This window comes from Solea solea, chromosome 18, assembly GCF_958295425.1.
Source record: "Solea solea chromosome 18, fSolSol10.1, whole genome shotgun sequence".
In the NCBI taxonomy this organism is placed as follows: domain Eukaryota; kingdom Metazoa; phylum Chordata; class Actinopteri; order Pleuronectiformes; family Soleidae; genus Solea; species Solea solea.
In genome coordinates this window covers 11,141,975-11,155,530 of record NC_081151.1, presented here as the reverse complement: position 1 = coordinate 11,155,530, position 13,556 = coordinate 11,141,975, and the positions used below count along the sequence as shown (strand labels likewise).

The following is a 13,556-nucleotide window of genomic DNA, read 5'->3' as shown; positions in this document are numbered from 1 at the left end:
AGGTCGGCTCGGCGAAGGTCGGTGAAGGTAGTTTACAGCGAACCCCTGCCCTGACCTCGCCGCTTCCCAGGGCAGCAGACATATGCACTCACTGCGACTGTTGATCGGAGCGGACTGTCCTCAGTGCGCCCCAACCGCGTCGCCTCACCAGGGCGGGGAGCGAGGGGTCGGCGGTGATGTCGCAACCCACCTGACCCGTCTTGAAACACGGACCAAGGAATCTTTAGGTTTTAATTGACAGATCACGCGCACAATAAGCAGAAATGTCATGCATTTTGAACGTCTGACAAACCACCCGATAACATTTACGTTCATTTCGTCACCGTCTTGTTATCGTCATGAAAAAAAGGGGCGGCAAGTAAATAATTTCGTCATCGTCATCGTTGACGAAAACAACACTGGTTCTAGTGCACCTTTAGTAATGAAATGTAAATACAGCAGAACATATTTGACTTCCCTTGCGGTCTTAGAGCAATCTCCTCTGATATGTGATTATTTTCATCACTATTACTACAAAGGTTCAGCTTATACTCTTTGATATTTCTCTTGAAAATCTTCGTTTAGATTAGGTTTTATGTGTGCATCATAGAATAACCTTACTCTCTTTGTACTTATTATGGTGTATAGTATACTATTTCTGACAGTTTTTTTTCTGTGTGTGTTTGTGTGTTAAAGGAGCTACATTCAGTGTGGAGGGAAGCCAGTCTAAAGTCCAGAGAGGTGCAGCATTACTGAGGAGCCCTCTCTTCCCCCCACCTCTGAGAAACTCCCCATGCACGGTGAGCAAAGTATTTCCTTTGTATAATCCTCATCCTCAGATGCACTATTACAAACACAAGAGCAGAAGAGCAGCACTGAACTGCGGGGTTAAGTCAGGTAACTTGTAAACGTCATCAGTTACTGAATTCATATTAATCGCAATGTTTTTTGGATTGCATGAAAGGTAAATATTAAAAAATAAAACTTCCACAAATATATAAACATTTTCAATGCAACTAAAATGCAGCTTTTGGTCAAATCAGATTTACCTCACAAAAACACAACTGGCACAAACTTTTGTTTTCATACAAAAGTAAAGAATCCTGGGTTTCTCACTTTGATCTGACGACTGTGGATTGTTTCGACTGAAACAAGGGAAAATATCAGCATCAGGAAGCTAGTCGATGATAATACTGTATTTACACTTGCACTTACACTACCAACTGTTTTTTTTTTTTTTTTTAAATGTATTCTTATTGTAGACCTTATTAAAGACAAATAAGGTTATAGTGTCTCCACGGTGTGGGTGTAAACCTCACTGAGCTAACCTCAATATTACTATTTCCTGAAGCTGCTGTATAATTTGTTCTGATAGCGTATCAGGTGAGCTGCTCCAATGTTGTCCATTGTGTCCACAAACACATAAAGGAATCATATTATTCATGTGTGTCTTTTATCTATCTATTTATTTCTATGTACAGTATGTATAGGAAGTGCTAGGCGGTATGACCAAAACATGTCACACTATTTTTCAAATTATGAACGGTAACGCAACGATATTTTTCATGCATGAGCATGAATGAGTCCTCCTGTAAGAGAGAGGTGCAGCTGAGTGTGTGTGTGTGTGTGTGTGTGTGTGTGTGTGTGTGTGTGTGTGTGTGTGTGTGTGTGTGTGTGTGTGTGTGTGTGTGTGTGTGTGTGTGTGTGTGTGTGTGTGTGTGTGTGTGCTTGAAGAATGCAGCGGAGTGTAAAGTGTGCGCTCGTGCGAGTGATCCAGCGGTGAGGTAGCGGTAGTGTGTGTGTGTGTGTGTGTGTGCACACTCGAGCAACACAACTGACGGTGTGTGAGTGTGTGTGCTTACGCAAGTGGTCAAGCTAAATAAAGGTTCTTTTTTTGTACTTGGACCCGGAGCAGGAGAACTACCCTGGCTGCTACTCGTAGGAGAGTGAGGGGTTACGTTTAAAGAAACGCAGATATTTTGGTCTGCTTTTCAAGTTGTTGACGCGACATGTTTTCCGTGTGCTCACATTTTAGTATCGACTCAGAACTTCGCCAGAGCAGGTACCAATAAACACACCAGGTACCAGATACTATCCCTAATGGAAAAGCAAAAAAGAGTTGTGCTGTGCCGAGCCGTGCTACAACTGTATCATGGAAGAGCATCATAAGTCTCTGCATGTTCTTTTCCTATAAGAACACCACACATGTGATATATAATATAATATAATATAATATAATATATAGGGGTACAGGATGCTCTAAATAAGGCTACCTTCACACTAACAGTGTACATGCAAAATGTACAGACAAGCATATTAGCTTGAGCCTACATCTTACTCCTCAGTCTGTTGATGTTTTTATTATCTGAAAAAATCATTTACAATATGTTAACCAAGATATTTAATCATATCATACACATTATTGCTTTCAGAATCATGGATTTTATTGATCCCAGGATGAAATTTGGTTCACTCCAGACAAGAATAGAAGTGTAGTCAGTCATCAGTCATCATCTACCGCTTTATCCTCAACCAGAGGGTCGCGGGGGGTGCTGTGCCAATCTCAGCTACATCGGGCGATAGGCGGGGTACACCCTGGACAGTTCGCCAGTCCATCGCAGGGCCACACACAGATAGAGACAAACAACCATTCACTCTCACACTCACTCCTATGGTCAATTTGGAGTGTCCAATTTACCTATCCCCACATTGCATGTTTTTGGACTGTGGGAGGAAGCCGGAGTACCCGGAGAGAACCCACGCACACACGGGGAGAACATGCAAACTCCATGCAGAAAGGCCCTTGTTCCAACCGGGGCTCGAACCCGGGTCTTCTCGCTGCAAGGCGAGAGTGCTAACCACTACACCACCGTGTGGCCCGATAGAAGTGTAGACTAGGAGAAATTCCTAGGAGTGATCAGGTGTTTTGTTTTCAAACATTAACTGGTTTAAATTCTTACAGTATAAAAACACATCATAGCTAAAGAAACTCTTACTTTTGGTATTGTTGTAGAAAGCTGTGGACTATAATCTGATGCATCATTTGGTTTTAGAAGCAGTTTGAGACATTAGGCAGTGAGGTTGACTTTGTCAATCACAGGTTGTACCATCAACCTATGTGTGGTCATATAAGAATTCTGTTCATTATTCAGAGCATGGTTCTGTCAGCACAGGTCTCTGTGTGAAGAGTTGCTGCTGCCGCTTGTAGCATTTAGTCTCGTGATAGTGATTTTAATATTGCATGGCACAGCCACCTTTTGCCCTATGCATGTTTACTCTGCACATTTAAATTGGATACAATGAGGGATCTATGTGGAAAGGGTGAGACAGAAGTGAGGGATGGAGGTAGGAAGTTTGTGGCAAAGGTCAAAAAACAAGTGAGACCTATGGGAAAGTAAAGTTATTCTAAACGTGAAAAACATATAAATAAGGAAGAGAGCAAAGGAAAAATGAAAGATGAAGGAGGAGAATGTCGCTGTCTATTAGGTACATATTAGACATTTGTTATGTTGTTGTCAGTAGAGGAAAGATAACTGCATCACCACAGACACAGACTTGGCCTCCCAACACCTGGGCCAGCAGCCAAAGATTAGCCATGATTCCAGATTAACAGTGTAAATCCTTCTCTCTACACTGAACTGGCGCTGTGCCGTCTAGGCTGTCAGCTCTTGGAAAACTACATAGAGGATATTAGCTTTGGGTATTAGCTGCAGACCACATTCACTTTTCATGTTGTGCCCAGTGTGTGCTGTGTAGTGCCTATAATCTCAACCTTTAAAAGTTCACCATGTGTTTTCTTGGTTTCTGATAAGGCCCAAAACCTGCCATCGACAAGCTCAGAGCCACATAAAAGTGGTGAATTCAGTCTCCGAATGCACTTGTCATCAGGCTTAAGCCAGAATCTCTTCTGCTTAAATGCAGGAGCCAGAATTATCTTCCTGGCTCCAGTAAAAGGTTGCAGAGGGACACAGTCGCATCCCATGCTTGTTAGACTTCACTATTTTATTCCTGTTATTTTCTGTGTTATTTAATTTTAAGCAGGTCCCATCTGGAAACAGCGAAATGAGATTGATTTGTGCAGAACCGCACAGGAGCTGCATACGTGGCAAAATAACTAATTTTGAACTGCATTGCATTCTTTATCTTACAATAATTAGACCTGAACAGATGAATGTTGCTGTGTGATCTCATGTAATATTATATAACTTATAATATAAGTGCAGGTCTTTCTTGACAGATACCTCTGGCTGGGATGCTTCAATTTCTAAAACACAAAGGAACACGCTGTCATATGTTCTCTTTAGAATCAAAAACCTTTACCGCCAACATTTGATTTGAATTGTGGTGTTCATTTGAAATTCCAACGTTCTCCCACAGGTGCGGTTCTCGCTATGTTCTGGAGGCTTACAGAGGGGGATGCTGTCTCTCTGGATAGTGGAGAACAGCACAGGCCCTGAAGAACAGCGCAGACTGTGGCATTCAGCCAGTGAACCCAAGTCTGAAAGGGGCTGGAAACTCATCGTACTTCCCCTTTTTGGGCTGGCAGACTGGTAGGATAAATATGAACCTTCGTCACATTACAGGCAGTTTTTATTTAATCAAGGCTATGTGTTCTTACTGTTCACTTTAAGAATGCCATTCAAGTCTCATCGCAACAAATCTCAGATGCACTCCCAAAAATACTCAAGTCCTCCCACGACTGTAACAAACACAACCAATAAGCTCTTCTTCCTGCTTCCCCTCCCACTTCATAAATGCAGAGTTTCAACTTTTACATTCCATTTTCCTTAGAAAAATTGCATCTCAACTCCACAAAATTAATGACTCCCATAGAGACTCTCATCTTACACAATGAAACTGCCACGTGTACAGTTGTATCCCGCATGCTTTTTATTTCTCTTAGAGAAGGAATCAATACACATGGTTTCCCCGCCCTGCTTGCCATCCAATTATGTACGGCCCTGATTTTCCCTCAAAGACGAGAGAAATTTCAACAAAATAGAGTAAAGCAAGAAAAAGAAGAGAAACATCAGATAAGGCATTTCATCTCTGTTTGCCTGACTGGGGTTTCTTTGCCATTTGAGCCTGGATAATCCTGCTCCCCTGAGAGTGATTAAAGTTTGATATCTGGGTTGTGTGGTCAGCTGTGTTTGTGCTCCTAATTAGAATGTCTTGTTCGTAACCTCCAGGTGAACCTGCCGGTCTTTGGACGGTGACCTTTGTAGAGCTTAAATGGAATCAGAAATACAGCCTTTAGTGTAAAAAAAAAAGAGTCAGGACATAGCAGGCAGCATATGTCGACTCTGCATGACTGTTACAACAATACAACCACCAGGATTGAGAAACAGTTGTTATATTAAAAGTTCAATTACAGTAAATGTTGACACATTGTGATGGAGGGAAATGCTTTTTAATTTAGAACTCACTCTAGATTGTGTTACTAGCAGTTACAGCCTCAGCCATCTCTCATGTTTCTTGGGAGCATCACTCTCTTAAAGGTAGAGATAAATAAACAGAATGATAATAAATCATTGTTAACTCCTGGAAAACTTAAATACACCTATTCCCTTTCTTGTCTGCTGAGAGTTAGACAACCAGATTATGTATCCATGATGCAAGCAGGTGGTGTGTTGGATTAGACCAAATAAACAGATCTGCCTACCACAACATGTACACCTCAATCTATGAACTCCATGGTTCTCAATCTGTGGTCGAGCTTCCTCTGGTGGTACTAGGAGGAGTGTGTAGAAAATGAATAACATAAAATAAAAATAAAATTAAATAATAATAATTAGAGTCACCTTATCTCTCACTCCATCTTAATCTAATTTCACTATGCCATGGTGTGAAGTATGAGGAGGTTGATGAGAGAGCAAATTATCTTATTTGGAATAAATCTGCCTACTGTGAAAAGTCCGGCCTATTTATACCACTGTATTTTAATGTTGGCAATAATGGTGTTACTTTGAGAGCTCAATATTGCTTCCACAGCTATAATCTGATTAGTTTCTAAAACAACAGACTCCCACTGTGCCAATTTGTTTATTGAAATAAAATATGGTATTATTATTATTATTGTTATTATTGTTATTATTAATAATAATAATAATAATAATAATAATAATATTATTAAAGTAAATCGCCTTTTTGAGGCCTTTCCCATACACCAAAACTATTTTTCTTTTTATTGATGGTTGTCTAGATGTGGAGAGGATTTCAACAAATAGCATAAAAAGTGTCTGTGACATATTGCTCATGATAAATTTACTTAATTTATCACCATGTTCTTGTTATAACGACCAGTCTGATTCACGTTTTCACTCACACATACTCATGCAGTATTTCTATATATAGTGTTTCTCTCTAACACCTTCTGCACAAACTGGCCGTGCAGCTAACAAGGTAATGTGGGGATTGGTGTCTTGCCTGAGTAGGTGTCAGGGATTGAAACTACTGACCCTCTGGTCTCCCTAATCCATAGGCGCACATCATACCTTGCATATCTCCCTAAATTTGATTGCATGTTAAATATAGGTATGTGGGGAAAAGAGAAAACATGCATAATTATTCCTCTCTTAAGTGAAACTGAAAAATCCATAACTGGGAATTAAAAAAAAATCTCAACCATCTGTATCTACTTGCCTCCACTTGTTTGCATTGATTCCATGGAGTGGACTAAATAAATAAGATAGCAAGCTCGTTAAATACCTTTTTGTAAAGGACTTACATAAGAATAGAAGTAGAAGAGTGTTGGATTAATGCATTAATATGTTTCCATTCTCGACCAACACATCAGAAAACTCAAGGCCATTTTTCTTAGAGCATGATAAAGTCTTCTTATATTATTTCTGTCAGAAGATATCCAACTATGAACGTTTGTGTCCCTTCACAGGTTTTGGCTGCAGTTCAGCATCGAGGACGGGCCTGGACCCAGTTCAGCCATCTCTCTTGACAACATCTCTTTCAGTATGGACTGCTTCATGACAAGTGAGTATTATAAAACTTCCAGACTCTTTCTCTCTGCTGTCTTACTTCACTTGACTTAAGTGGCATTATTAGATTATCTGTTGTCAGATTGATTGACTATGACAGGAACAGCAGGGGAAAAAAAACCTCAGAGAAATGTAAAGTTTCAAAGAGCTAAGTTCTAATTTACACTATTCAACTCAACACATTTAATTAACAATTATAATCTCATCTCCACTTCTTGCTGAAGAATACAACAACCATGTTGTTGCATACACTGTTTCTGCTTTTATCATTCCCTGTCGAGCACAGGTTGTTGCATTACACGAGTCAGAAAAGTGACGTCGACGATCCGTGAAGATTGTCCTCCAGTGCATAATGCGACGCGTTTGCAAAGTCAGTCAAGATTCTAAAATGGCTGTAGTCTGAAGTTTTAGTCACAATCTTTATTAAACGTGTTGCAACTTTGCTTAGAGAAACATTTGCCCCACTCGATAAGATGATTCATGTCTTTTTGGAACCTTTGATGTGCTGTGAAATGTCAGAACAGGTCAAATCTACCATAACGTATCTGGCTGATTGATAAGGGTTTATATTCCATCACTGTTCGGCAGGTTTTGAAATGTCAAGATTTCCCTCACCTTTATAGATATGTCTGTGTTATAATTGAAATGCTTTATCAATATAAAACAGTGACAACCAAGTCTCTCCTCACAGATGTGCAGTTCCTCCCACCATCTCTGCATTATATACAAAGGAACCAGTTTGAACAGTGACAGAAATTACAATGTCTGAGCACTTCTATAGCCCATATACATGAAAGTAACTTTAACAGAGAGAACTTTGTACTAATGAAGAAATACCTCTTACATTATAAGACTGCTGTCTTATTATCAATTCATCCCCAGACTCCAGAATGATCTCACTAGATTTTCTTTTTTTGCCCACAACTCAAGAAATAATGCACAAATACTGACACATTTCTGTGACTTCATAGTTTTCAGCAAAATTTGGACTAAAGGAGACCTTTGCAATCATAATGCCTGCAATTTAAAATGCCCATTGTGTAAGAATTAATGGTGAGACTGCAGATTGTGACAAACATGGGACTCCTCTGCTCACCACTCCCTTCCCAGCATGTTAGGTTACCAAGTTGGCCTTTGCATACTGGAAAAGATGTCCCTGTCAACAAGCACATCAAGTCGTCCGTCAGATGATGAACTTCCCTACTTTTCTTTGTTCCTTTATGGAACAGGTTCTTCTGCCTTTGGGTATTAAGCTACCCCTTTAAGGCTTATTCTAAGCTACAAGAACCAAAAAATGTTTTTAAAAGCATTTATACAAACCTACCTGTGGCTACTATATTGAGTTTCTGCTGATGAATCCTCCTTAAGGTTACTCACTCAACTGAAACTGGTTGACAGAGGCATACAAACCACAAGGTGGTGATTCTAGAAGAGGCTTTTGGTTTAGTATTAGTTAAATGTGTGACTTTCAACAATAGTGACTTCCAACAGCTACAGAAGCATATTAAAGTAATGGTTTAAACGTAACATAAAGGAGAAATGTGACTAACTATCACTTTTACATGATGTGTGTGATGAATGTATTCATCAAGCATAACCTCAAGTGCAAAATACCTTTAGCTAACATAGGCTCATGAGATCAATGCCATGTGAGAAATAGCTGGCCATGACAACCTGCATCACCATTGGTGTCTTGGTTTAGGGACATTTTATGGGATGACATTTTCCGTGAGATATATGCACACCAATTTGTTTTTCATGTCCTCTGGTGCAGAAGCACAGGTGGGGCAGCTATGAAGGATTGTCTATCCTTGCTTTGCTCACTTTCCAGATGGCAAGTTCTTAATCTAGGTCAGGTATCTATTACCTACAGCCATTCATTGACACAGTCCCATTTTATTGCCCATCAATCAGACCGAGTTGATGAGAGATTTGCTGAAGCTCAGCAAAAGACGTTGTTTCCAAGAGTGATCACTGTGAGTGATTAGTTATATGGATCTGATCAGGTGACACAGCACAGAAATGTGATGGTATAAAAAAAACATACTGTGAACACATTACAGATATTCATCCATCCATAGCCTTTTCCACATCCACCTCTTGGTGTATAGTTACAGTTTGGTGAGCATGAAGATGCACCGATTACCCTTACACTGCAGCTGTTGAATTTAGCTGTCAGAGTTGTCATTTTATCTTCTCCGGCATCATTAAATTACTTTTTTTTTCTTTTTTGGGACAACACAGCAAGTTCATCTCTTTTCTCTGTCATGTAACCCTTTTTTATTTAATATACAGTTAACCTATGGATAAAATATAGAATTTTCATTTAGGACAATGGGTTTGTACTCCTGAAACTTATTTTCACTTATAAATACACTGCCTATAAGTATGTTTGTTCCCTTGTTTAAAGCTGTTTGGCCTGTTTAAAATATCTGTAGTGCATGGCACAAGTGCATTTGGGTGCATCCAAGTTAACTATTTGGGCATAACATCAATAAAGCCAGTCAGTTTCGCCCCTCGTTCCCTTAAAAAGCCAGGTGCACCTGTGCCTGGTAAATGTCGTATGCAGGAGTGAAAGATTCCCTGCTGAGCAGACCGATCTGCTCGTGCACCTTCTTGGTGCATGGGTCTGGCTTGTTGGGCAAAACAGGAGCAACACGATACAGAATAAAAAATCAGAGCTGAAAAAACCGGGTTTGGAAGAGGAAACCTCAAGGAAATTTAAAGAAATTTGCCAATGTCAGTTTTGAAGTTTAAGAACAAGCACCAGAGGCTGATGGTAATGAGACAGGAGAGCACAGTCTTATGTGATGTTGATGACGACTGCAACATCAAGAAATTGCACCAATATTCAACCTGTGCATACAACTGATGAGGCACAGGATAAGGAGGAGCACTAAAGTGTGTCCCTGTGTGAAGTAGAGAGCTTTAAGTATGAATGTACTGTGCCATTGACTTTTGACCAGGTTTTTCGTTGGTCAGTGAAGCAGTGGCACCCCACAGGGTCACTAATGACCGCTAGTGCAATGTAGATGAGATGTTCTCCATGAGAGCTACTGCTCCTGAAAAGGTCAGTGTTTATGCCTTAAAGAAGTACAAGTACACACACAGCTGCTTTGGTCCCTACAAATCACAAGGCTTGTTGTCCCAGACTCCTCCCCCTTTTTAATTACATATTACATAATTATTACATATACAATTACTTAATGTGTGGAGAGGAGAATCTTTGCTTTTACTTTACACTGACTTTAAGTATATTTGGTCTTTGAGTTAATAGTTCAACTGGAAAACACTATTACCAAGGTGAAAGGGGGCATATTGTGTGGCAAAGGCAGACACATTTAATTCAATAAATCAATTCCCTGCTAGTGCTTGTACACTGGGACAAGGACGGTAGTCCAATTAAACGTTAACTGAGCATGGAAATATACTGAATGTTCTGCTTCGCTCACATGCTCTGATTCAAATGGTGTCTCTCCTAGTTTTATCCATCTTCTTTGTGTATGTGTAGTTTTATCCATCTTCTTTGCGTATGTGTAGTTTTATCCATCTTCTTTGCGTATGTGTACCGTAACACATAAGGAATCCAACAATCCTACAAGGTTGTTTCTTTGTTTTTGTTTTTGTTTTTTGCAATGATTAAATACATACAAACAGAAACTAAATATTACTTTTTAAACCCCAATTTCCATAAACAACCAGTCTGACCGGGAAATAAAATGTGTTATGTGGACATTTCACGGAGCTATCACAGTGTTGAGGTACAGTATTATGCCTGGGTGGTACTGAGATGCCCCCCATGGCTGGCCTCTGGTGGGCTTCAGGTAACTCGTGGCGCCCTGCTAATGAACAGTGACAGCCGTGCCGGCTGTTGCCCTGCCCCCGGTTCACGCTGCTCTGTGGTGGACCTGCTGAGTCCTCCTCTTGCTGCTGCAGCATACCGATGCTACGGGCTCTCACTCTGTGTCCAGCTTCTGCAGCCCTGCTGAGGCATGTTCTCCCATGCATTGAATATCAATGCACTTAAGCATATCAGTGACTTTATTGAAGATATAAAAAAAGTTGCTGAACTTGTGTGCACACAGGATTTGCTTACACAGAGACAGTGTTGTGAAGAGAGGCGGACCGATATGGGTTTTTCTATAGCCGATTCTAAGTAATCAGGGTTAGCAGATATATGCTGATGATTTTTTGAGACGTTTTCTTTGGCCGATAATTTTCCCTGTTTGCATGATAAAATGTCATGTTACAACAATTACACTCTAATACATTTTGGGGGGAAAAACATTTTTGACTAAGTGCATAATGGTATAATAGTACTAGTGTACATACAAGAACCAAAACCTTTCACTGACATTGTTTTGTTAACTGATTGCTTACAAACCAAATTAACACAATCTAGTGATCACAAAAAAATGAATAAAATAACTTTGTTGCGTTACACAGCCTCGTATGTAAGGACAATGCAAACCATCGGTGACAGGATAGACAGGTTTAATGAGGAAGCACACTGTGCAAACAAAGGCTTGTATTTGAATCTCCGCTCTCAAATGCAAACAAGTTGCATAGAGGAACCATTGTCAGCATCAACTAAACCATGCTTACGCACAAACTTATCAAACACTGTTCTGAGCAGCTCTGGGTCTCTGGGCACAGTGCTGTCCGTGAACAGGGTGGAGTAACATAGCCCTCACTCACACTGCAGTGTTTGTGTGAGCTGATGCCTGCTCCATCCCACACGAAAGAGTGAAATTCTCCAACTCTGACAAAAGTGTGGTTTATGTGTCAAGAAAGGACTTATTTATAGTTTGGCAGAACTTGAAATAAAACATTTTCTGTGACGTTTTAAAAACATTTGAGGTTAGAAATTATTAAAAAAATATTTATGTATCAAGATGGGACAAATTTATAGTTATTGCCCAACAGAGCAGCGTTGCCTCGGCTCAGGTTCAGGAAGTGATTTTTTGACGATTATAAGATACAACTTTGGAATAGTGTTTTTACTTGGAATGCCCATCCCTAAATGTAAGCCTTAGTATTCTAAATAACTTCTGGCTTGGGGTCCTTCACACATGACAGCAGCACGAATTCCACCCATCAATAACACTGGGCTGCCCGCGGACGTGCTTGACTGTAAATCTGTGTACTTTTTTAATCTATGGCTCGATGATAAATAGATTAAAAAATGCTAAATGTCAGCCCGATATATTGGCCTCTATTTTCTACAGGCCCAAACAGTCCAACATACTGCATTCACAAGCAAATCCCATTATATCAAAGTTTCTAAGCAGTGGGGACTCAGATGATCATATTTATGTGAGAATTATACAGCTGGGGAATGAGCTATTGATTTTTTCTTTTTTGTCTGTCAAATTGTAAGTGCTTTTAACTTTTTAAGCTTTAAGGCTTTGTTGCACCATTTAAGACAAAATAAAGAAATACGATCAAGCAAACTCTTTAGTCTATACACAGTGGCCTGTGATAAACATTTCTGCTCAAACACAAATTAAACCACACAGAGAGCTGCCAGACACAGTAGTAGCACGTCTGAGCTGTCAGAAATGGTGAGCTTTCAGCCTGTGGTGATGGAGGAGCCTGGATGGAAATGAAGAAGTATCTTTTTTTGCTGTAAAATGATTATAGAGATAAAGATGAAAGGCTTTGTCCCCTGATACTGCCAAAATAATGTCATTACTGGAAAGACAGCAGGAGAGTAACCCAATGTGGAACATGTATTAACTTGTCACAATTAGGAGACTTATAGGTGAGTTTGTATATGGAATTCAACTCAGGCAACTCTTTGACCAAGCTCAAGGACACTTGCTCATCAAAGAGTTGCTAGCGATATATGGATCTCCTACTTTTATCTCGAAGAGTGTGGTTTCGAAGGGCAAAGCGAGTGAAAAGATATACTCTAGTTAAACCTTTGAGTCATACTTAATGTTGTTTGCCACCCTGGGCTTCCTTGGAGGAATACCAGTGAGCTACAGTTTAAACAAACTCCAACAAGCCATTCTATAACTTCGCTCTCGTGCTCTCTTTTTCTATGAAACACAAGGTCCTGAAATCATATAATAGTATTTTCTTAAGAGACTATATCTTACATATAGGACAAAAACGCCTTGAATCTTTTACAACGTTATATTTCCTCCAGTATCCACACTGAACACATCTGAGGTTTTTAGTGAATAAATATAACAATCTCATGAGTGTTAATAGACTGAAGACAGTAATAGTAATTTTTTAATGTGCCAAAGCTGTAGGCAATCCTGAACATTTGTGTGCCATGCACGGTATCAACCTGTCTTACTACTGTAGAACAGAGATCACTGAGATCTGAAACTATGCCCTCTTTTAGTGGCACGCTAGGGAGTGATGGCAGCATTAGATCTGCAAACCATAGCTCAAATCTCTGCAATTCTATCAGTTGTATATCTTTGTCTCTCTTTGTCCTCTCTTTTTCTGTAGCAGCAGAGCCACTGGGGGCTTTTTTCTACAGAACTCTGCATCAAAGCCACACGAGGCCAGACAAAGCTTTTCTAAGACATATGGCCTTTGTTTGGAAACCAAGTTAAAGTCACAAAC

General features: G+C 40.0%; 1 protein-coding gene across 4 annotated transcripts in view; it reads left to right on the top strand.

Moving 5' to 3' along the window:
• alk (ALK receptor tyrosine kinase) overlaps positions 1-13,556 on the top strand; it is a 350,840-nt gene that overhangs the window by 298,364 nt on the left and 38,920 nt on the right. For all 4 annotated transcript variants that reach the window (XM_058615374.1, XM_058615376.1, XM_058615375.1 and 1 more), the window contains exons 8-10: positions 676-779; positions 4,357-4,529; positions 6,872-6,966. In XM_058615374.1, the coding sequence (XP_058471357.1) occupies positions 676-779; positions 4,357-4,529; positions 6,872-6,966 (372 nt within the window). The remainder of the gene's footprint in view (positions 1-675; positions 780-4,356; positions 4,530-6,871; positions 6,967-13,556) is intronic.